The 21,434-nt window shown below is 44.4% G+C and overlaps 1 protein-coding gene across 2 annotated transcripts in view; it reads left to right on the top strand.

The window, feature by feature from the left end:
* serpine3 (serpin peptidase inhibitor, clade E (nexin, plasminogen activator inhibitor type 1), member 3) overlaps nt 1–21,434 on the top strand; it is a 43,883-nt gene that overhangs the window by 976 nt on the left and 21,473 nt on the right. For both annotated transcript variants that reach the window (XM_038802591.1, XM_038802590.1), the window contains exons 2-4: nt 5,706–5,996; nt 10,067–10,300; nt 12,978–13,175. In XM_038802591.1, the coding sequence (XP_038658519.1) occupies nt 5,738–5,996; nt 10,067–10,300; nt 12,978–13,175 (691 nt within the window). In that variant the 5' untranslated portion in view covers nt 5,706–5,737. The remainder of the gene's footprint in view (nt 1–5,705; nt 5,997–10,066; nt 10,301–12,977; nt 13,176–21,434) is intronic.

The following is a 21,434-nucleotide window of genomic DNA, read 5'->3' as shown; positions in this document are numbered from 1 at the left end:
TTCAAAAGTCTGGTGTTTTATAGCAGTTTTTCAAACTAATTATAATACTTCTTAGAGAGTTGTACTGTATTTTCTGAAGATGCAAATGTTTTTTAAATGGCGTCAGAATCTGTTACATCGAAAATAGAAGATAAAATAAATGACAAATTAAGAGGGCACTCAGCAGAGCGCACACTTCCTCTACGCTGTGTTAACTCAACACTGTTACAATGATGTGGCTCTCCTTTGAGGCTTTTGTCTGTCAGATTGATATTCTGTAATGACAAACTGGAAAATAAATATTTTTATTAAGGGCTTCCATCGCACAGAGAAGGTTCCGGGCCAATTCACATCTAACAACCTGCTCTGAAAACTCTGTTCACACATCGACAGCTGTGACAAATTCTACCACACAAAGAAGTCTTACAACACCAGGTTAAAGTCCAACAGGTTTGTTTCAAACACAAGCTTTCAGAGCGCAGCTCCTTCCTCAGGTGAATGGAGAGGTATGTTCCAGAAACATTTATATAGACAAAGTCAGAGATGCTGGACAATGCTTGGAATGCGAGCATTTGCAGGTAATCAAATCATTACAGATCCAGGGAGAGGGATAATCACAGGTTAAAGAGGTGTGAATTGTCTCAAGCCAGAACAGTTGGTAGGATTTTGCAAGTCTAGGCCAGATGGTGGGGGGTGGATGTCATGCGACATGAATACAAGATCCCGGTTGAGGCCGCACTCATGCGTGCGGAACTTAGCTATAGTTCTACCACAGCAGTTGAAACATTTCACAACATTTGAGAACAATCAAACAGCCGGAAACATTTCAAGGAAAGATTTGCCCTCCCAATGTCAACAGATCCATTCACAAAAAAAAATCAAGAATGTGGATCCACATCTTCACCAAAACTAATCAGTCCTTCCTTACACCATACATTATCAGTGTACCAGGTTTTATTGAAATCAGTTTATTCATTTTTGAGATATATCGGTTACAGACAAACTGACTAACAGATGAATACATGACCTCTGCCTGACTTCAGTGGTGGAGGGAATGAAGAGGGGCATGCAGAAAGAAGATGTTCCATGCTGTCTTCAGGTTTTAATTGTTATCCCTGGTCATGTTGTTCCAGTGCGTGCAGATGAGAGTATGAGGAAGCTATTCTCGTGCTGCTCGGAAATGACACCATTGCGGGAAATGTCAGTGTAATATTGCCTCAAGTCGGATTGAGGAAATTCTGCCCAACTGCTGCTGGTTACAATGGTTGGTCAGATCACCTTCAGGCACTTACCTAGCTTCTTGAGCATCACTTAAAAATAGACATGTCAAAACTTTTCATCTTGTACTCATCAGAATATTCACAAGATTACCAAATGCAGAGGGATGTCCTGAATTTGTCCCCAATACCGAATGATTATTTGTATATCTGAGACAGATGTACAACAAAGACCAATGTTGAGATATCCCTTCACATTTGATGATCTTAAAAATTATGCATGTAAGATAAAAATCTTCACCGCATATCTTTTCTCAATGATACTCGAGTTCTACCAACTTCTCATACCTAGCTTCTCTTACACACGTCTATGCTGGGGGTCTCAATGACTCATTCCCAAAAACGTTTCTTCTGAAACTCCTTATCGGCCTTACTAGTGACTACTGTATATTTATGGCCATTATGGACTCCCCATAATAAGTGGAATGATGTTCTCTACATCGACCCATTCAAACTCTTCATTATTTTAAGAAACCCCGGTCAGGTCACCCCTCGGCTTCCAGTCTTGTGTGAAGCTTAAATACAGTAATTCACCTGTTGGATCAAATGGGTTGTTTGTGCTACAAGTCTAGGAATAGAGGAAAAACAATGGACCTTTCAGCCTCTTGAGTCTGTTTCCCCTATTCACTAAAACGGTCATTGATCTGCAATCTAACTTCACATACTTTGCTTTGGTTAACAAAAAACTATCAATCGCAGTTCTAAATTTACTTGCTCTAGCATCAATTATTGTTTGGGGAAGAGTGTTCCAATTTTTTAACCACCCTCTGCATGCAGGAGTGTTTCCTAATTTCACTCCTGAACTTGGCCCTAATTATCTAAACTCCCGAACCAGCCAAAATGGTTTCTGTTGTGATGAATGGAGGATTTTAGGAATAGTGGATTATAACTATTGGGAAATTAAAGCCTCAGGTTAGAGTGTGTTTGACTGCCGTGGTCAAGTTTTTAAAAAAGATTTTGTTTTGCAGGGCCTGGGTGCTTTTACAGGCCAGAAGGTGAAATTGACCAGAGAAATGTGTTTTTCAGTCTGGGCTAATGTGCTGTGGTTTGACAGGGAAAGTACCTGGGGAGTTCATGTGCTTTCAGTATGGAGGTTTATATTGTTCCAGCTTGGGGAGATGATGTCATTGCTGGATGAAGCTATGGGGAAAAAGAGGCATTTTAAGAAAGCTTTGGAGCAGAGTTGAAGTCTGACCTGACAACCCTTGTTTTGACCCCAAGTTAAGGCAGTTTTCTCTCCCAGTAGAATAGGTTAAAAAAAAAGAGTAATAATAGTTCAAGAAGAGCAGTCTTGTCTGAAGACAAGGAAGAGGCTGAAACAATCCAGTTAAAACAGCTATTTGAAGATATTCAGCCAGAGTCTGAAGGGTTCTAACAAGAGCCTAAATCTGTTCTGTAAAGCATATATTACTCTGTGCTGTGCTGATTTGAAACTGGATTGAGAGCTGTATGTTTTGTTGTCCAATGCGGAATTGAGTAGGTTTGTTTCAGGGGCAATTACAAGCTATTATTTTCGATTGTGAAGTTAGAGTTTAATATTGTATTCATAATAAAGTTTTGATCCAAAAATACCAAATCCTTATTTAGTCTTGCAATCACTTCTGGAGTGAATCATTCTTTCCCCACAGTCTTACAAAATAGACTAAACTATTGGGGTTTCGGTCCAGTATCTTAGTTGGGGTCTGGTCTGGGATTATGATACTATTTGGTCCTCATAATATCTTGAATTTTTTGATTAAGTCACCCCTTAAAATTTCTGAGTAATTCACCCTCTAATCAATTGCAACAAAGCCCCTTTCCCATCTCCAGCATCAGGTGTGGAAATTGATCTACAAGGCAGGTTTGTCTTTAGTTGTAGAATCAGACTCATTATTGCAGTCTGTGGACAGATGAGTCACTGCACTTCACTATCTTTTTGATAAATTTAGAAAACTCAATTCTGGGCTTTTTTCCCCCAATTAAAGGGCAATTTTAGCATGGCCTAGCCTGCACATGCGTGGGTCGTGGGTGTGAGACCCATGCAGTCACAGGGAGAATGTGCAAACTCCACACGGACAGAAACCCAGGGCTGGGATTGTACCGGGGACCTCGATGCCATGAGGCAGCAGTGCTAACCACTGTGCCACCATGCTGCCCAAACCACTGCACTTCTTAGATTACAACAGTGAGCACACTTCTAAAGTTCCACATTGGCCAGGAAAGCACTTTGGGGCAATCTGCAAAAGGTCCAAATCACAGAATTGTTACGGCACAGAAGGAGGCCATTTGTTTTTTCTCACATCACATTTTCTTCTTTTACAAATCACTTCAAATCTGTTTCTTGCCGTTCTTTATACGAGCAGGAACAGTTTCTCCCCATCAACTCTGTCCAGCCCTGGACTTCCGTTGACGGCGGGTGGGAGGCAGCCGCACATTGGAGGGCTCCCGTTCGGGAATGGCATTTTCGGGGATTAACATCCGGTCCCAGGGGCAAAAGCAGGGAGAAGGCACAGTGAAGAGAAATGTCGAAAACAAGTAAAAGAATGGCCTTGAAAAAAACAGTTGAAAGGCCGTCGGGGAGTGGAAAGGTCACTGCGGGGATCGCAAGGAAAGTGGAGGCTGGGGCACCAGGTTAGGCCGCATTGCCCATGGCTGAAGAAATGACTACGGTAATGTCCGTGGAACTCGAAAGGCAGTTCACAAAACACATGGAGGAGGCTATTGCCCTGGTGAGGGCGGCGGTATTGAGCGCAGCGGCGGAGGTACGGGAGCAAGGTGAGGCGCTGAAGGATGTGGAAGAGACATTATTGCAGCACAGTGATCAACTCATCTCAATGGGGAAGGAGATGCGGAAGGTGATAGAGATCAACAAGGATCTGCGAGCCAAAATGGACGACTTGGAAAACAGATCCATGCGACAGAATCTGAGGATTGTGGGTCTTCCCGAAGGAGTGGGAAGCCCGAGGCTGACTGAGTATTTTGCCATGAAGTTGGCGAAGCTATTGGGGGAGGGGGATGATCCCTCCCGTTATGAACTGGATCGGGCTCATCGGTCGTGGAGGCCTGTACCAAAGGAGAGTGAGCCGCCAAGAGTAGTGACTCCGTGTTTCCGTAGGTACAGTGTAAATGAGAAGGTCCTGTGCTGGGCAAAGCAGAAGTGGGTGGTGCAGTGGGCTGGAGCTGGTAAATGCATATATCAGGACTATACGGTGGAGCTGGCGAGGAGGCAGGCTACCTTCAGCCGGGTGAAGAAGGCACTGTACATCAGTAAGGTGCAGTGAGGCATTGTATACCCAGCTAAATTGAGTGTGACCTACAAATACAAGGACTTTTATTTCGGGACGCGGAAGCAGCAGAGGAATTTGCGAAGGCAGAAAGACTGTGGCTGAATTGAGAAATGGTCATGTACCGATGTAGCCTCATGTAACTGTATTTTTTCACTCTGGCTGGTGTATGTGCTAAATTAGCTAACGTTGTATATACTTGGAAAAGGGAAGAGATGGGACTTTCGCTTGCAATGATGGTTCTTTGGGGCTTGGCTGTGTATGCGGGGTTTGTGTGCTAAAGGGGATTTCTTGGTTTTCTTGGGGCCGGGCAAGGGGGAAAGAGACCCGGGCGGGGGCCTCCACGCTGGCCGGTTTAAGCCGGCCAGTGAACGGGTGGTGGGGGGAGGGGCTACGACCATCGGAGCCCGGCAGAACAGGTTCCGATGAGTCTAGCCGGGGTGGAAAGTTGGGGGGGGAAGGAACAGAGGTTGGGGGGAGGAGTTTTGTAAGAGGAAGTGGAGGGGAGGAGTCGGGGAGAGCTTGCAATGCGTGGGTGGCATGTACGGTACTCTTTCGGGGATTAGATGGCATTGAATGTTGGGGGTGGGGGGGTGGAGGGGTGGGAGGGACTCTGTAGGTTAATGGTGACCATAGGCGATTCCTGATTCCTTTTTCTTTTTTTTGTTTATTTTTTATCCTTTGTTTGTCCCACCGTGGGAGGGTTTGTTTTATTTGATGCTTATATTGTCAGGGAGGTTGTTGTTTGGGGTGGTGGGAGGATGGGATCGTTGTTGTTGAGAAGGGAATTGACTTTGTATTTGTTACCGTTTACTGCTCTTGGTGGGGTGTAAACTTTGAAGAAAATGTCAAAATGGAGAATAAAAATATTTCACAAAAAAAAAACTGTTCAGCCCCCTCATGATTTTGAACATCTCTATCAAATCTCCTCTTGGTCTTCTCTCCATGAAGAACAGTCCCAACCTCTCCAATCGACCCTCGTAACTGAAGTTTCGAATCTCTGGAACCATTCTTGTAAACCGCTTCTGCACTCTCTCCAATTTAATGCAAGTTATTTCTTACTATTAGCTGTATCAACTAACATAGTCCTACTGTACATCAGGTGATACTTTATGTATACAAGGAGCATAGTTCTACTCCTTTGTGATTGTTTAATCAGGTTTAGTTGTTTTCTTTGTCCTGGCAGATTCAAAGCTCAGGGTAAGCAGCTTCATCATCATGGGTACCCTCTCAGTCCCCAGTCTATTGCTGCACTTGCTATTCATCATGAGGAGGACCTGTGCTTTGCAGGACAGCATCAGACAAGTTAACACTGAGTTTGCGCGAACCCTTTACCAAAAATTGACCGAGGGTGAAGAGTATCGCAACATCGTCATATCACCAGTGGGTGTCACTGTTGCACTAGAACTGCTGCAACTGGGAGCCAAAGGAAATACCTTCACACAGTTGGCGAATGCATTAGGATATACGATTCACGGTACTTATGAATCTTCCTCATTATAGTCACTGATTTGGTTTTTTAATATGTAAGGGTATCATTTCCGTTGGTCGGATCAGCGCAAACCAACCAAGTGAAAATTGGCCAAAACTTCAGGTAATTTTAAATGTGAATTATATCAATTGGGCTTTCATGATTTTTAAAAAATAAATTTAGAGTACCCAATTATTATTTTTTCCAATGAAGGGGCAATCGACCAACCATGCAAATCTTTGGGTTGTGGGGGTGAGATTCATGCAGACATGGGGAGAATGTGCAAACTCCACAGATTTCATGATTTGAACCCCGATTTAATTTTGTCTGAAACTGACCATGTCCCCAGCAATGATGAGGATGGTATGTCACTGATTGCACTTGTTCGATCAGACTCCCCTAATGGAAGTTGTTTCACCAGGCACCAATATTGAGACATTGAAAGTTATTACATCTTAAAATGATTAACTTCAGTAAGGAACTGACCAGTTAGTGTAACTCAATGAAACTAGTAAACAATTTAGTCTATTTTAAGTTATTTTAAGTGATAATCACATTTCACTGATTAAAAATGTTTCTGGACAAACAACTTTTCAGCTGGAACAATAAAACTGCACCAGATTATTATTTAAATAATTAAATGATCGTTTTAATGCAGAGGAAAACATAAACAATGATGTTTTATTACTCTGACCAGTTGGGTTGCGCTGGTTCATTACCCAGTGAACGTTAGATCAAGGTTGAACCGTAACCTAATCAATTTCAAGTGCAGTTTGCACCCAATGTCCTGATTAAGCCCAATGTGAAAGGTAGCCCCTCTCCCCCCTAATGTAACCTGCAAGAATTGATTTCCAGAAATCGGTGTCCTCTACTTGGAAACCAATCAGTATCTTCAGTCTCTACACACCCTGAAATCCCTCATCCCTGGTAATATTCCAGTAAGTTTCCTCTGCAACTCTCTTCATTTAGTGACTTCCAGACTTCAGCTGTGGAGGTGGTGCAATAGGCATGAGGTTGATCTTTTCCCCTTGGAAGGATTGAGTAAACTGCTCCCAGTTTTCCTTGTCACCTACTCCCAGTTTCGCTGCTCCCAGTTGACTAGTTGAACTGCTATGGAGAAATCCATGAGCAATGTGGGGTCTTCAGCTTTGACAGATGAGTGAAAGGGAGAATAAATAAGAAATATACAAAGTGTTAAACTTTGCGGTTAATCAGAGCACAACTTGCAGCTATGTCAAGATATTGGAGCAATGGGGGAAAAGTGGTGGAAGTTAAGATTAGAAGTGTTGTTGGATTGGTGAGGGGGCCTGCTTTTTAAATTTCATTCATAGGATGTGGGCATCATTGGCTGGGCCAGCATTTATTGCCCATCCTCGAGGGCATTTTAGAGTCAACCACATTGCTGTCGGTCTGCAGTCACATGTAGGCCAGACCAGGTAAGGATGGCAGATTTCCTTCCCTAAAGGACTAGATGGGTTTTTAACGACAATTGACAATGGTTTCACGATCATCATTAGACTTTTAATTCCAGATCTTGTTATTGAATTCAAATTTCACCATCTGCTGTGGTGGGATTCGAACCCAGGTCCCACAGGCGATTACCCTGGGTCTCTGGATTACAGTCCAGCAGCAATACCACCACGTCACCACCTCCCCAGATAATTTGATAATGCAATGGGGGAAATGCGAGTTTAGGGAAGGAATTCCAGAGCTCGGGAGCTGAAAGCCTGGCCAACAGTAGTGCTGAATTAGATTGCAGGGATGGGAGGGATGAGATCTTGGAAGGATTTGAAAATAAGGCTGAGAAGTTTAAAATCAAGGCACCAATGTCAAGGTTAGATCTTTGGGGAACACCAGAATTAACATGGCAGTAGCTGAAAGAGAAACCATTGGAAGTGACTCTCTGGTTACGAATTGATAGATAAGACTAGAAGCATAAGTGAACCGTTCAAACCCAGTGGGAATACTGTGGGGAGGTGTTGGAGGAGGATGGTGTGGTCAACTGTGTCAAAGCCTGTAGACAGGTCGAGAAGGATCAGGTAGCCCCCGGGGTCCGATCGCCCCCCCCCCCCCCCCCTCCCACCAGCACAGAGGTGGTTTAAACCACGTCGGCGGGAGAGGCCTGACAGTGGTGGGACTTCAGCCCATCGCTGGCCGGAGAATCGCTAGAGGGGGTCCGCCAACCGGCGCAGGGAGGCCGCCGACCGGTGGGGCGTGATTCCCACCCCCGCCGATTCCCGGGTGGTGGGGAATTCCGGCCACAGCAGGGGCGGGTTTTACGAAGGCCCTGGGCGATTCCCCGACCCTACGGGGGTCGGAGAATTCCGCCCCTGATTGGAGAGATGTAGACATGGACTTCTGGAAAAGGTGGCATAGATGTTGTAGTAAACACATTCATGGACATTAGAGAACAAATAGGGATAGGTGGAAGTTTGCAAAAACTAAGCAGTCTAAGGAGAGGTGCTGTTGTAAGCAGGAGCTCAAAATAGTAATCTCTGGATTGCTCCTGGTCCCACATAGAAGTGAGCACAAACATATGAAGGTAGAGCAGATGAACACATGGCTGGAGAGGTGGCATAGGAGGGAGGGCTTTAGATTCCCGGGGCGTTGGAACTGGTTCTAGGGCAGATGCTGGATGGGCTCAACTTCAATTCGGCCAGAACCAATATAGGGGAAATTAAAATAGGTTTAAGTGCAGGTGGGGATGGTTTTAAATAGCTCAGCAGGTGGGTGGAAACCTGAAAAAAGATTCAGAGAGGAGAGAAACAAAGCTGGGAAGGAATGAAAGGCAGTAAATCATTGAGGGTGAAGGAACAAAGGTGAGAAAATAGACAACAAAAGAGCTGAGCACCATTTAATGGTATATACTTCAACACAAGGGGTCGTGCAGATAAGGCAGGTGAGCTGAGGGTACAATACTTGACAGTGTGATAGTATGACTATTAAACATGTCTTCAGGAGGCCAGGAGTAGCAGCTTTACATTCCTGCTTAAAAGGGTTAGTAGACACGATAGAGTAAGGAATAAAAATAGATTGGGTTTGAGAATCCATCACAGATATGCAATCAAAGGAGGCCATTTGGACTGAAATGAGTAACAAAAAGTGGCAGTCTCATTGCTGCAAGTTAACGAGAAACCCCCAAACATTAAAGGACGATAGAAGAGCAAATATATAAGTACATTTCTGAGATGTGACAAAAACAAAGAGCAGTAATACTGGGGGATTTCGACTACACTAATAATAGCTGGGATGAAATCAGTATGATAGGGAGGGAGGGTGTGGAGTTCAAATGTATTCAGGAAAACCTTGTTTTTTGGCTAGTACATAGAAAAAAGGGATAGTTCTGAACTTACTTTTAGGGAAAGAAGCTGGGCAGGTGAAAAGGGCATCTTGGGATTTTCCCTACTTATCCCAGGCTGTTAAGAGAAGGGAGAAAGTAGTGGGAACGAAGGTCATTCCTAGCTTCGTACTTGCAAACACTTCTCCTGAAGAACAATGTGAAGTTGTCAAAGGATTCAGGGGCTAATTAACAATCTGAGGGGGTCAGGGTAAGAATCTGGCAGGCAGTGACGTGAACAATCCTTCCATGGTAGTAACCTGACACATACGAGTCAACATCATGGTTAGTCCTATATGGCGGGAATGTTTCATGGGCTCCCACAATCCATATGAAGAGGGATGGGGTGGGGGCCACCCAGATAAACCAGTCAACAAGTATCTCACCGGGTCCAGAGCTTCAGTCTCCAATCAGCAGTATTGTCTTGGAGCAGGGTTTGAACCCTGCTCTTTCTGACTCAAAGGCAGGGGTGATATCCTCGAGAGTCAAAGACTTGCTCATTATATCATCAGCAGTAGCTCATTCTAAGATGCCCAGCTCTTGACCGGTATCACTATTGGTATGTGTCAAGCTGTGACAATCTTATGAAACAAATCAAACTAATTTACATAATAAAGAAAATAAATACAGCATTTCTAAGGTTCACTCTCATCAGTAAGCTCCCTTCCATAGCATTTTCTGTATGTATGTGCCGCAAGTACCAACTCTATAATCAGCCACCTATATATGTATTTTGCAGACTCACAGGTACGACATTTCTTGCGCAGTATGTATGGGGACCTGACCAATTCCACCCACACTCCAGCGGTTCAGCTGGCCTGTGGCCTCTTTGTGGACTCTAGCATCCAGCTTTCTCCACGTTTCTCAGAGGACACTGCAGTCTGGCTAAATGGAAGCCTACAACGGGTGAACTTCAGCAATCCAAATGAAACAGCAGCACTGATAAACAAGTGGGTCAGCACCAAGAGTCGAGGTAACCAGCGCTAACCGTGACTACTCGGTGTATTTGCATCTGAATTGCAGACGGTTTACAAATTTTAAAAAAGAGTTAACAGTCTGATTAAGGGATGGATAATATCATAACTAGGATGCCTGTTCCTGGAAAGAAAGGCCTGCATTTGAACAGCGCCCTTTATATCCTCAGGACACCCCAAAGTGTTACACCCAATTAAGTACTTTTTGCAAAGTGCAGACATGACCTAGTGTAGGAAAAACAGCAGCCAGTTTGCAGAGAGCACGATTTCACAAAAAGCAATGAAATAACGTCCAGATAACCAAAGTTATTTTCAGGTTTTTGGTTGGAAGTATGAATATTGGCCAGGAAAAACTCACCGGCTCTTCTCCAGAACACCATCATAGGATATTTTATGTCTGCCTGAGAGGATAGCCAGGGTCTTATTTTAAAGTCTAATCTGAAACATAGCGTTGTGCAATTTTTCGACCACCACAGCATGCCAGGTGCATTTCAGGGGAGGCACAAATCACCCTTCGCATCAGGTTGGGCAGGATCCAGATAATTATAAAGGTTCATTTAAATATGCGCTGCCCAGTTGTGGCCTCATTATCCTGGTGGCCAGCAGTCACTGGCCACACCGGCGAAGCCTCACTGGGGTGCCAATTAGTACGGGTCTCCATAAGCTGAAACCAGCTGTAGTTGCCACTCCAGGGATCTCAGAGAGCATTGGGGGTCCTTCTGGGTGGCCAGGAACTAGACAGGACAATACCTTGGCATGCCCCCTGGCACCCAAGCCCCTGTTAAGGGCACTGCTCAGGTGCCAGGCTGGCAGTGCCAGACTAATACCTGGAATGGGAGGTTTGTCTTATGAGGAAAGGTTAGGCAGTCTAGGCTTGTATCCACTGGAGTTTAGAAGAGTAAGAGGTGACTTGATTGAAACATACAAGGTTCTGAGGGGTATTGGATGAGGAGAGGATGTTCACTCTTGTGGGAGAATCTAGAATAGGGGTCACCACTTAAAAATAATGGGTCACCCATTTAAAACAGAGGTGAGGCAAAAAAATAATTCTCTCAAGGGGTTGTGAGTCTTTGAAACTCTCTTCTTCAAAAGATGGTGGAAACAGAGTCTTTGACTATTTTTAAGGCAGAGCTAGATAGATTCTTGGTAAGCAGGGGGGTGATAGGTTAGCAAGGGTAGGCAGGTTGCAGATTTGTGGTTGCTATCAGATCCGACAAGATCTTATTAAATTGCAGAGCAGGCCTACTCCTACTCTTTGTTTATTTGCATGTACCTTTTCAAATTCCTGTTGAATTTTAGGACAGAGGACCTTAAATGGCACTGCATTGCTGCAGCAATGGGATTTCTGTACCCACAACAAATTTTCAACTGGATAGTAAGGTTTTAATTGATTGAGGGAAAACTCTGGTGCAGTTTGAAAATTTAAGTTGTGCAAATATCTGGCCTTAAAAAAAATCTGCCTGCATCAATAACAATGACCACAAACTTATTGAATTGCCGTGAAAACCAATCTGATTCATCAATATCCTTGGAGGACACAGTCCGTACCAACGTCAAAAGATAATTGGCTAATGAATCAGGGTTGGTGGGGGGGGGGGGGGGGGGGGGGGGGGGTAAGAAGGTGAAGAGGAGGGTGTTGGTGGAGATAAAGAATAAATTTTAAGCAGCAAGCTATGACGACCTGGTCTACTGGTCAATATTTCTCCCTCAACCATCACAAATAGATGCTTTGACCATTTATCTCGTTGTTGTGGGACCTTGCAGTGTAGAAATTGAGAGCCTTGTTCCTGACATTACAACAATGATTGCATTTCAAATGCATTTAATTAGTTGTTAAATGCTTTTGGGTGTCCTGCTGTCATGAAAAGGTGCTATATGAATCCAAATCTTTTTCTTTTCATTGACAAGAGTACGAGATGCATGTCGTCTGGCATTATATATCAAAATTCCTAATGGACATGCACAAACACATCCAAGCTTGTCAAATAGCAGAAAAAATAAAATGTTAGATTATTCTGTGTTCTCCTGCAAAGGATTGTGCCTTGATATTTACATATAAAATATGGAAAACATTTTTTTAAGAGTGCATTAAACCAATAGGGATATTATTGCATTACGGAGTAAAATGAACATTATAATAAGGAATCTCGCCACTTCAGTAATCTGCTTCCAATTAAAAGCAGCAAGCCAATTTTGTCTGTTTATTGAATATTCAATTCAGTGGGTTGAAAGTGGGAATTGAAAGTTTGAGAACTCGGAAAGGGTGTAAAGAAGAATCAGGAGTCATTGCGAATTCAGCCTGACGAAAAACTGTGCATAACTTCTAGTCTTGAAGTTAGGGGAGGAGCTTGCACTGAACCACACATCAGCCTAGGAGACCTCATTTGTTGAATCGGTAGGATAGACTCTGCTCATAACAATAGTGCAATTCCATTAACATTTGATGAATTGGATAAGGTAAATAAGGTAACTTGTAAATACTCTATTCACAGATATTTTTAAATCACAATTATGACAAGAGTCCAAAATTCTTGTGCCATTTACGGCAAGGCATATTGTCCCAATGCTGTGGTGTATGTTTCCAATGTGCTCTTTTCAACATACTGCAGCCTTGAAAATGCTTGGGAGTTAAAATAATGTGTCATACTTTAACATGGTCACTTACTGTTCTTACAGGTGAAATTAAAGATTTCATGTCACAGCCCACAGCAAGTCCATCGCTTACACAGATTGCTGTGATCAGCACTATGTATTTTAAAAGCACGTGGCAGAATCCTTTTTCACTCTCAGAGACCCAACACCTCCCGTTTACCAAAGCAGATGGTTCGGTCATTAAAGTGCCAATGATGTATCAAACCTCAGCAGTAAACTATGGTGAGTATCATACCATTACTGGCAGTGGAGTGGTTATCTGACTGCTTCGGCAATGCAGACAATGCACCTTCAAATTCAACCATGGCAGCGTGGGAATTTGAACTTGAAAACCCACATCTGTAAAAGTGACCACAAAGATGTTTGGAAAAATCCAACTGGTTCAGCGAAATTCTTTCGGAAGGAAGCCTCCTTTCCTTTCTCGGTACAGTCTCTAATGTGTCTTCAGTTCCCCACCTGGTTGATCCATAACTCCCCTCTGGACGTAGCCTGGCAAGCCATCACTACCTTCTCAGGGCAATGGGTAACAAATGCCACCATCGCCATTGTCACCCAAATCCTGAGGATGAAGGTTAAATATTGCACATTCAATGAAAAAAGTGTCAATTGTGACGTTTAATTGACAGAATTATGTTTGTCTATTTCAAATGTTTATGGTACCTTAGATTTAAAAACAACGTACCACGAGTTAGGACACAGGTTTCTGTCTCCATTTGGAGCTCTTGGCTTTATTGTGCCATCAGGGACAGATACTGAGCGGAAACCAGAGAGTTCTGTTCAACATGCAGTGGAAATTATAGAAACGTTTGCCAAGACCAACAGTGAATCAGCTTCCTTCCCTCTTGGCCAAAGGACAGTGTGTGGGATGTACGAACTGAAATAAAGCAGTAAGAATAATACTGTGCTTACTTGACCACCCAAAAGATAATCAAAAGGCTTTGTTGATAAAATTAGTAAAGTTAATCTTCTTTAATATACAAAAATAACAAAAGTTTAAAATACAATACGACTCAAAAGCGGGAGCAACTAACTAAACATCAAAATAACAGTAACAGAACACAATCTGAACTAACGACACTTAAATATGAATATACACAGGTAACAACTAATAACATCAAAATGGATTTATGTAAGAAGATGCATAATAACACTTCTTCTCCCTCCCTCCCATAAAAAAATGATAGAAATGAGGCTATGACAGGTGAGGACCTTGAGAGGATTGTTATCACTAAGGAGGGAGTGATGGGCAAGCTAATGGGGCTAAAGGTAGACAAGTCTCCTGGCCCTGATGGAATGCATCCCAGAGTGCTAAAAGAGATGGCTAGGGAAATTGCAGATGCACTAGTGATAATTTACCGAAATTCACTAGACTCTGGGGTGGTCCCGGTGGATTGGAAATTAGCAAACGTGACGCCACTGTTTAAAAAAGGAGGTAGGCAGAAAGCAGGAAATTATAGGCCAGTGAGTTTAACTTCGGTAATAGGGAAGATGCTGGAATCTATCATCAAGGAAGAAATTGCGAGGCATCTGGATAGAAATTGTCCCATTGGGCAGACGCAGCATGGGTTCGTTAAAGGCAGGTCATGCCTAACTAATTTAGTGGAATTTTTTGAGGACATTACCAGTGCAGTAGGTAACGGGGAGCCGATGGATGTGGTATATCTGGATTTCCAGAAAGCCTTTGACAAGGTGCCACACAAAAGGTTGCTGCATAAGATAAAGATGCATGGCATTAAGGGTAAAGTAGTAGCATGGATAGAGGATTGGTTAATTAATAGAAAGCAAAGAGTTGGGATAAATGGGTGTTTCTCTGGTTGGCAATCAGTAGCTAGTGGTGTCCCTCAGGGATCCGTGTTGGGCCCACAATTGTTCACAATTTACATTGATGATTTGGAGTTGGGGACCAAGGGCAATGTGTCCAAGTTTGCAGATGACACTAAGATGAGTGGTAAAGCGAAAAGTGCAGAGGATACTGGAAGTCTTCAGAGGGATTTGGATAGGTTAAGTGAATGGGCTCGGGTCTGGCAGATGGAATACAATGTTGACAAATGTGAGGTTATCCATTTTGGTAGGAATAACAGCAAACGGGATTATTATTTAAACGATAAAATATTAAAGCATGCCGCTGTTCAGAGAGACTTGGGTGTGCTAGTGCATGAGTCACAGAAGGTTGGTTTACAAGTGCAACAGGTGATTAAGAAGGCAAATGGAATGTTGTCCTTCATTGCTAGAGGGATGGAGTTTAAGACTAGGGAGGTTATGTTGCAATTGTATAAGGTGTTAGTGCGACCACACCTGGAGTATTGTGTTCAGTTTTGGTCTCCTTACCTGAGAAAGGACGTACTGGCGCTGGAGGGTGTGCAGAGGAGATTCACGAGGTTAATCCCAGAGCTGAAGGGGTTGGATTATGAGGAGAGGTTGAGTAGACTGGGACTGTACTCGTTGGAATTTAGAAGGATGAGGGGGGATCTTATAGAAACATTTAAAATTATGAAGGGAATAGATAGGATAGATGCGGGCAGGTTGTTTCCACTGGCGGGTGAAAGCAGAACTAGGGGACATAGCCTCAAAATAAGGGGAAGTAGATTTAGGACTGAGTTTAGGAGGAACTTCTTCACCCAAAGGGTTGTGAATCTATGGAATTCCTTGCCCAGTGAAGCAGTTGAGGCTCCTTCATTACATGTTTTTAAGGTAAAGATAGATAGTTTTTTGAAGAATAAAGGGATTAAGGGTTATGGTGTTCGGGCCGGAAAGTGGAGCTGAGTCCACAAAAGATCAGCCATGATCTAATTGAATGGCGGAGCAGGCTCGAGGGGCCAGATGGCCTACTCCTGCTCCTAGTTCTTATGTTCTTAGTTCTTATTAAAGACAGAAATACAATGAGACTAACTTTTAAATTATATATCCGTCTTTCAGGAGCTTAGTGACCATGCTATGATCATTGCAGTAACACTAATGATGCTTGACTTTGTGTAACAGAGCTTGTAGAGTGCAGGAATCAGTTGAATATCTGTGTACGAGTGTCCCTCTCCTAAAGAGAGTCACTGGAGGTCCTGGGACAACAGGAACCACTTCTTGTTAAATTTCCACAGTAGCATTTCCTTCTACTGTGTTATTTGGCTGACTTCCAATCATGGCTTTGATGAATATGTTCATGCGTGCAAGCAACTCTTCCATTGTTTGATTTCACTACCAAAGATGCTGGACCACTTAAAGAATGAGACCAGGTAGGGCAGCACGGTGGCACAGTGGTTAGCACTGTTTCCGCATGCCGCCGAGGATCTGGGTTTTGACCCTGGCACCTGGGTCACTGTCCGTGTGGAGTTTGCACATTCTCCCAGTGTTTGTGTGGGTCTCATCCCCACAACCCAAAAAGATGTGCAGGGTAGGTGAATTGGCCATGCTAAATTGTCGTGTAATCGGGGGGAAAAAAAAAGAATTGGGTACTCTAAGTTTATTTTTTAAACGAATAACACCAGGGCAATACGGCGGTGCAGTGGTTAGCACTGCTGCCTCACGGCACTGAAGTCCCAGGTTCGATCCCGGCCCTGGGTCACGGTCCGTGTGGAGTTTACACATTCTCCCCGTGTCTGCGTGGGCTTCACTCCCACAACCCAAAGATGTGCAGGGCAGGTGTACTGGCCACACTAAATTGTCCCTTACTTGTTACAAGTTACAGAGGGACATAGATAAGCTGCAGAGCTGGGCTTACAGGTGGCAAATGGAGCTTAATGCAGAAAAGTGAGAGGTGATTCACTTCTCAGGAAGGCAGAGTACTGGGCTAATGGCAAGATTCTTGGTAGTGTGGACGAGCAAAGAGATCTTGGTGTCCATGTCCATAGATCCCTGAAAGTTGCCACCCAGGTTGAGAGGGTTAAGAAGGCGTACGGTGTGTTAGCTTTTATTGGTAGAGGAATTAAGTTTCGGAGCTATGAGGTCATGTTGCAGTTGTACAAAACTCTGGTGCGGCCGCATTTGGAGTATTGTGTGCAGTTCTGGTCGCCACATTATAGGAAGGATGTGGAAGCATTGGAAAGGGTACAGAGGAGATTTACAAAGATGTTGCCTGGTATGGAGGGAAGATCATATGAGGAAAGGCTGAAGGAATTGAGGCTGTTTTCGTTAGAGAGAAGAAAGTTAAGAGGGGACTTAATTGAGGCATACAAGATGATCAGAGGATTAGATAGGGTGGACATCGAGAGCCTTTTTCCTCGGATGGTGATGTCCAGCACGAGGGGACATAGCTTTAAATTGAGGGGAGATAGATATAGGACAGATGTCAGAGGTAGGTTCTTTACTCAGAGAGTAGTAAGGGTGTGGAATGCCCTGCCTGCAACAGTAGTGGACTCGCCAACACTAAACGCATTCAAATGGTCACTGGATAGGCATATGGACGATAAGGGGATAGTGTAGAGGGACTTTAGAGGGGTTTCACAGGGCGTCGCAACATCGTGGGCCGAAGGGCCTGTACTGCGCTGTAATGTTCTATGTTCTAAAAGATGAATTGGGTACTCTAAATTTTTTTTTTTTTTTTAAAGAACACCAGGTAGTCAATGTTGGTTAATGTTGGTTACTGCCAAAATTCCTCATATAACCAATCACTCAAGTTAAAATGTCTCTCCCTAGCATGATAATTATGCCTCTCCGTCTTGTCTGCATCCAACTTTTGCTTTGACATCTGGACATACCAGATCCAGGTGAGACTTTGGTCTTCTAACCATCAATAATTCAGCTGGTGGGCAGCACGGTGGCACAGTGGTTAGCATTTCTGCCTACGGCGCTGAGGACCCGGGTTCGAATCCCGACCCTGGATCACTGTCTGTGTGGAGTTTGCACATTCTCCCCGTGTTTGCGTGGGTTTCACCCCCACAACCCAAAAGATGTGCAGGGTAGGTGGATTGGCCATGCTAAATTGCCCCTTAATTGGAAAAAATAATTGGATACTCTAAAAAAAAATTTTTAAATAATTCAGCTGGTGAGAGTGCTGTGTGTTTGTGGTGTGATACAATATTGAAAGCAGAATCTCGAGAGCTTGTTCCCTAAAGCAAAACCTGCAATCCTCTTCCTCCTTCCTTCAATGTCCAAACAGCTCGCTCTGCCAAACCATGGCGTATTCCATTCCTTTGCACAAACTCTTGGAACAACTTGCTCGTAAATGTTGTACTATTAACAGAAATGAGAGAATCCGGTAGCCCGTGAGTTGCAAAGACTTGGCGTAGCTTCTCTATGATACTGGAAGCTGTAATGTTGCTCATGATGTATACTTCTAACCATTTCGAATGTGCATCCACAATGACTAAAAACATGTGACCCACAAAAGGACCAGCAAAATGTACATGAATTCTCAACCAAGGACAATCAGGCCACTCCCAAGGATGTAATGTGCTAGCGGCGCCAACTTCTGGTTAGATTGACATGCAGAACAAGATTTGACTTTGTTCTCTAAATTCTGGTCCATATTGGGCCACTAACCCTACAACCTGGCACCTGGCTGGACTCGTCAAACGAGAGGCACCTGGATGAGCCTCATGAATGCATCCATTCCTTGCGAATGACCAGGGGTTGGCGCAACCACACTCGACCCCCACAAACGCTATATCCTGAATACGCAACTCATCTTTGCACCTCATATAAGGTTTCAACCCACCATCTTCTGTGATAGATGGCCATCCCTGCACCAGAAATCTTTTAACTTGTGACAGAATAGGATCTCTGCCTATCCACTGCTTAATTTGTTTAGCACTCACTGGAGATTGGGCAAGTCTCTCTATTAAGAAAATAGTCTCAAGAGGACACAATACCTGGGTTGGCAAATCCAGTGAAGGGAAATGACTTAACACATCCACGTTGGCATTGTCCTTCCCTGCCCTGTACACTATGCTGCACTGATACGATAAGTGCCCAGTGCTGTATTCTTCCTGAGGCCATGGGAGAATACATTTTGACTCACTGACAAAGTGCATCAAAGGCTTGTGGTCGGTACATATGGTGAACAAACGACCATAGAGACACTGATGGGATTTTTTCACAGCAAAAATGATAGCTAGACATTCTTTGCCCAACCGTGAATACCTCTTCAGCCTGTCAGATTTCTAAATGCAAAACCGATGGTTTTTTGGACCCATCCTCCATTGCATGAGAATGTACCCCCCCCCCAATCACTAACCATAGGGCGAGGCATTGCACGAAAAAATAAATTCCCTGTCTCAATCAAAATGAACTAGCTGAATTTTCAACTGACACCGCACTTTCATTTTGTTTGTTTGTGCAGAAATATGTACACAGTGGAGCCAACACTGTAGACAGGTCTGGGCAAAACTTTTCCATAACAGTTCAGCAAATCTACAATTTATCTTAATGGGTCACATTCCTGGGCTCTGCGATTCCTTAATCACGCCAACTTTCGACAGGAGATATTGCTCAATGATTCTATGGCCTAGATACTCCACACTCCTAATTAAAAAGTAAGGTTAAGGGGGGGGGGGGGTTGTTGGGTTACGGGTATAGGGTGGATACATGGGTTTGAGTGGGGTGATCATGGCTCGGCACAACATTGAGGGCCGAAGGGCCTGTTCTGTGCTGTACTGTTCTATGTTCTCTACTCAGTACCTGAAAAATGCACTTGCTCCGCTTCAGACACAGTCCTGCCTCTCAAAACCTTTTTGAGGCTTGATCCAGGTTGCAGAGGGGCTCCTCTTCCATCTTCCCCAAAATTAAAATGTCATCTAATTAGACAGCAACATGAGGAATGCCTTGTAACAGGTGTTCATCGTCCTTTGCAAGATCGCCGGACTGCAAGATATGCCAAAAACCAAATGATTATACTTGAACAACCTTTTATGCGAGTTAATGGTCACAAATTGCTTTGAATATTCCTCCAGCAAAGTTGTTGATGTCCTGTTTTGAAAACGTCTTGCCTTCTGCAAGGATTGAAAACCGATCTTCTACCCTCCGCAACAGGCAAGTGTCGAGCTTGGAAACCTGATTAATGGTAAGTTTGTAGTCCCTATATATGTGCACAGTGCCGTCACTTTCAAGAACGGGAACAATTGGAGCTGCCCAATGTAAAACCTGAATGGGCTCAATGGTTCCTAACTTCGCAGATACTCTAAGCCAGCGTTTTTCAAACTTTTTTTCTGGGGACCCATTTTTACCAACTGGCCAACCTTCGGGACCCACGCCGGCCGACCTTCGGGACCCACGCCGGCCGACCTTCGGGACCCACGCCGGCCGACCTTCGGGATCCATGCCGGCCGACCTTCGGGACCCACACCGGCCGACCTTCGCGGCCCACGCCAGCCGACATTCACGGCCGACCTTCGTGGCCCACGCCGGCCGATCTTTGCGACTCATGCCGGCAGGCCTTCACGGCCCACCATTTTCTCTTACCTTGTTTGCCGCTGACAAAATGGAGGAATCGCAATCGCGCCCAAAGCACGTGATGGCGACATTCGGGGGCCGTGACCTGCTCTCTGCTTCCCTCAGGCAGGAAGATGACATAAAATTTTTAAATTTTTTTTTAAACTTCTGCGTCTCCGATTGCGCAAATTTGGAGTCTTCAGCCGCAGCAGCAGGCTTTTATATTCAATTTTTATTTATTTTTCGTAAATTGTAACAATGTTGTTGCACGGCACGTTCAATCAAAGACCAAAGCCCATATCATTGTCAGACTCTTCCTCTTTCTTCTCTTCCTTTTTCTCTTCAGCAGCAACATGGGCAGGGGTGGAAACAACTGCTGCAGCAGCTGGGGCACTGCTACCAGCACTAACATTGCAGATCAAACAATTGACTTCAATATTAGCCAATGCCTTGGCAAACAGACTAGGCCAGAAAGATTTTAATCAGGGCATTGAGTTTGTCTTCGGTGATAGTGACCTCATCGTCGTGTAGGATGAGCACGCTGTAGATACAGGCGAGTTCCGAGCTGGAGCCTATGGCGCTGGATCTCTGTGGGTGGGTCCGATGGTGGAAGTCGCCGGGGGGGGGAAACCCGGTCTTAGCTTCGTTCAGAAGAACCGAGCACTTCTGAACTGGGCAAAGCGAGCAGCAGCCGGCTTTTAACTATGCCGGCTGCGAGCGGCCTTTTTACCGTACAAAACAAAATGCGGCCTCGGCGCGCATGCATAGTTTTGTGCATGCGCATCGATGATCGGGCACGCATACGCAGTGCGGCCACATTTTTAAAAACATGTTCGGGGCCATTTTGAAAGGTGCTCGCAGCCGGTATAGTTAAAAGCCGGCTGCTACTGCTGTTGCGCGCGGATGTGCGCAATTGGGAGCGCCGCAACAGACGGCTCCACGACCCTCCCGACACTTTGACAATGCCTGCTCTAACCATTCCTCCACTTTGCCTTTCATGGCATAGGCACTGTCCTCGGTTTGAAAAAATGAGTAGCCTGAGGATCTAGCAACAATTTAACTGCTGCAATGTACCCAGTCATTGAAAACCGGAGGACATTTCTGAATGACGCCCTCTGTCAC

Source organism: Scyliorhinus canicula, chromosome 7 (genome assembly GCF_902713615.1).
Source record: "Scyliorhinus canicula chromosome 7, sScyCan1.1, whole genome shotgun sequence".
NCBI classification, from domain to species: Eukaryota; Metazoa; Chordata; class Chondrichthyes; order Carcharhiniformes; family Scyliorhinidae; genus Scyliorhinus; species Scyliorhinus canicula.
Note: the sequence above shows the minus strand (reverse complement) of the source record. Positions and strands in the feature narration are given on the sequence as shown.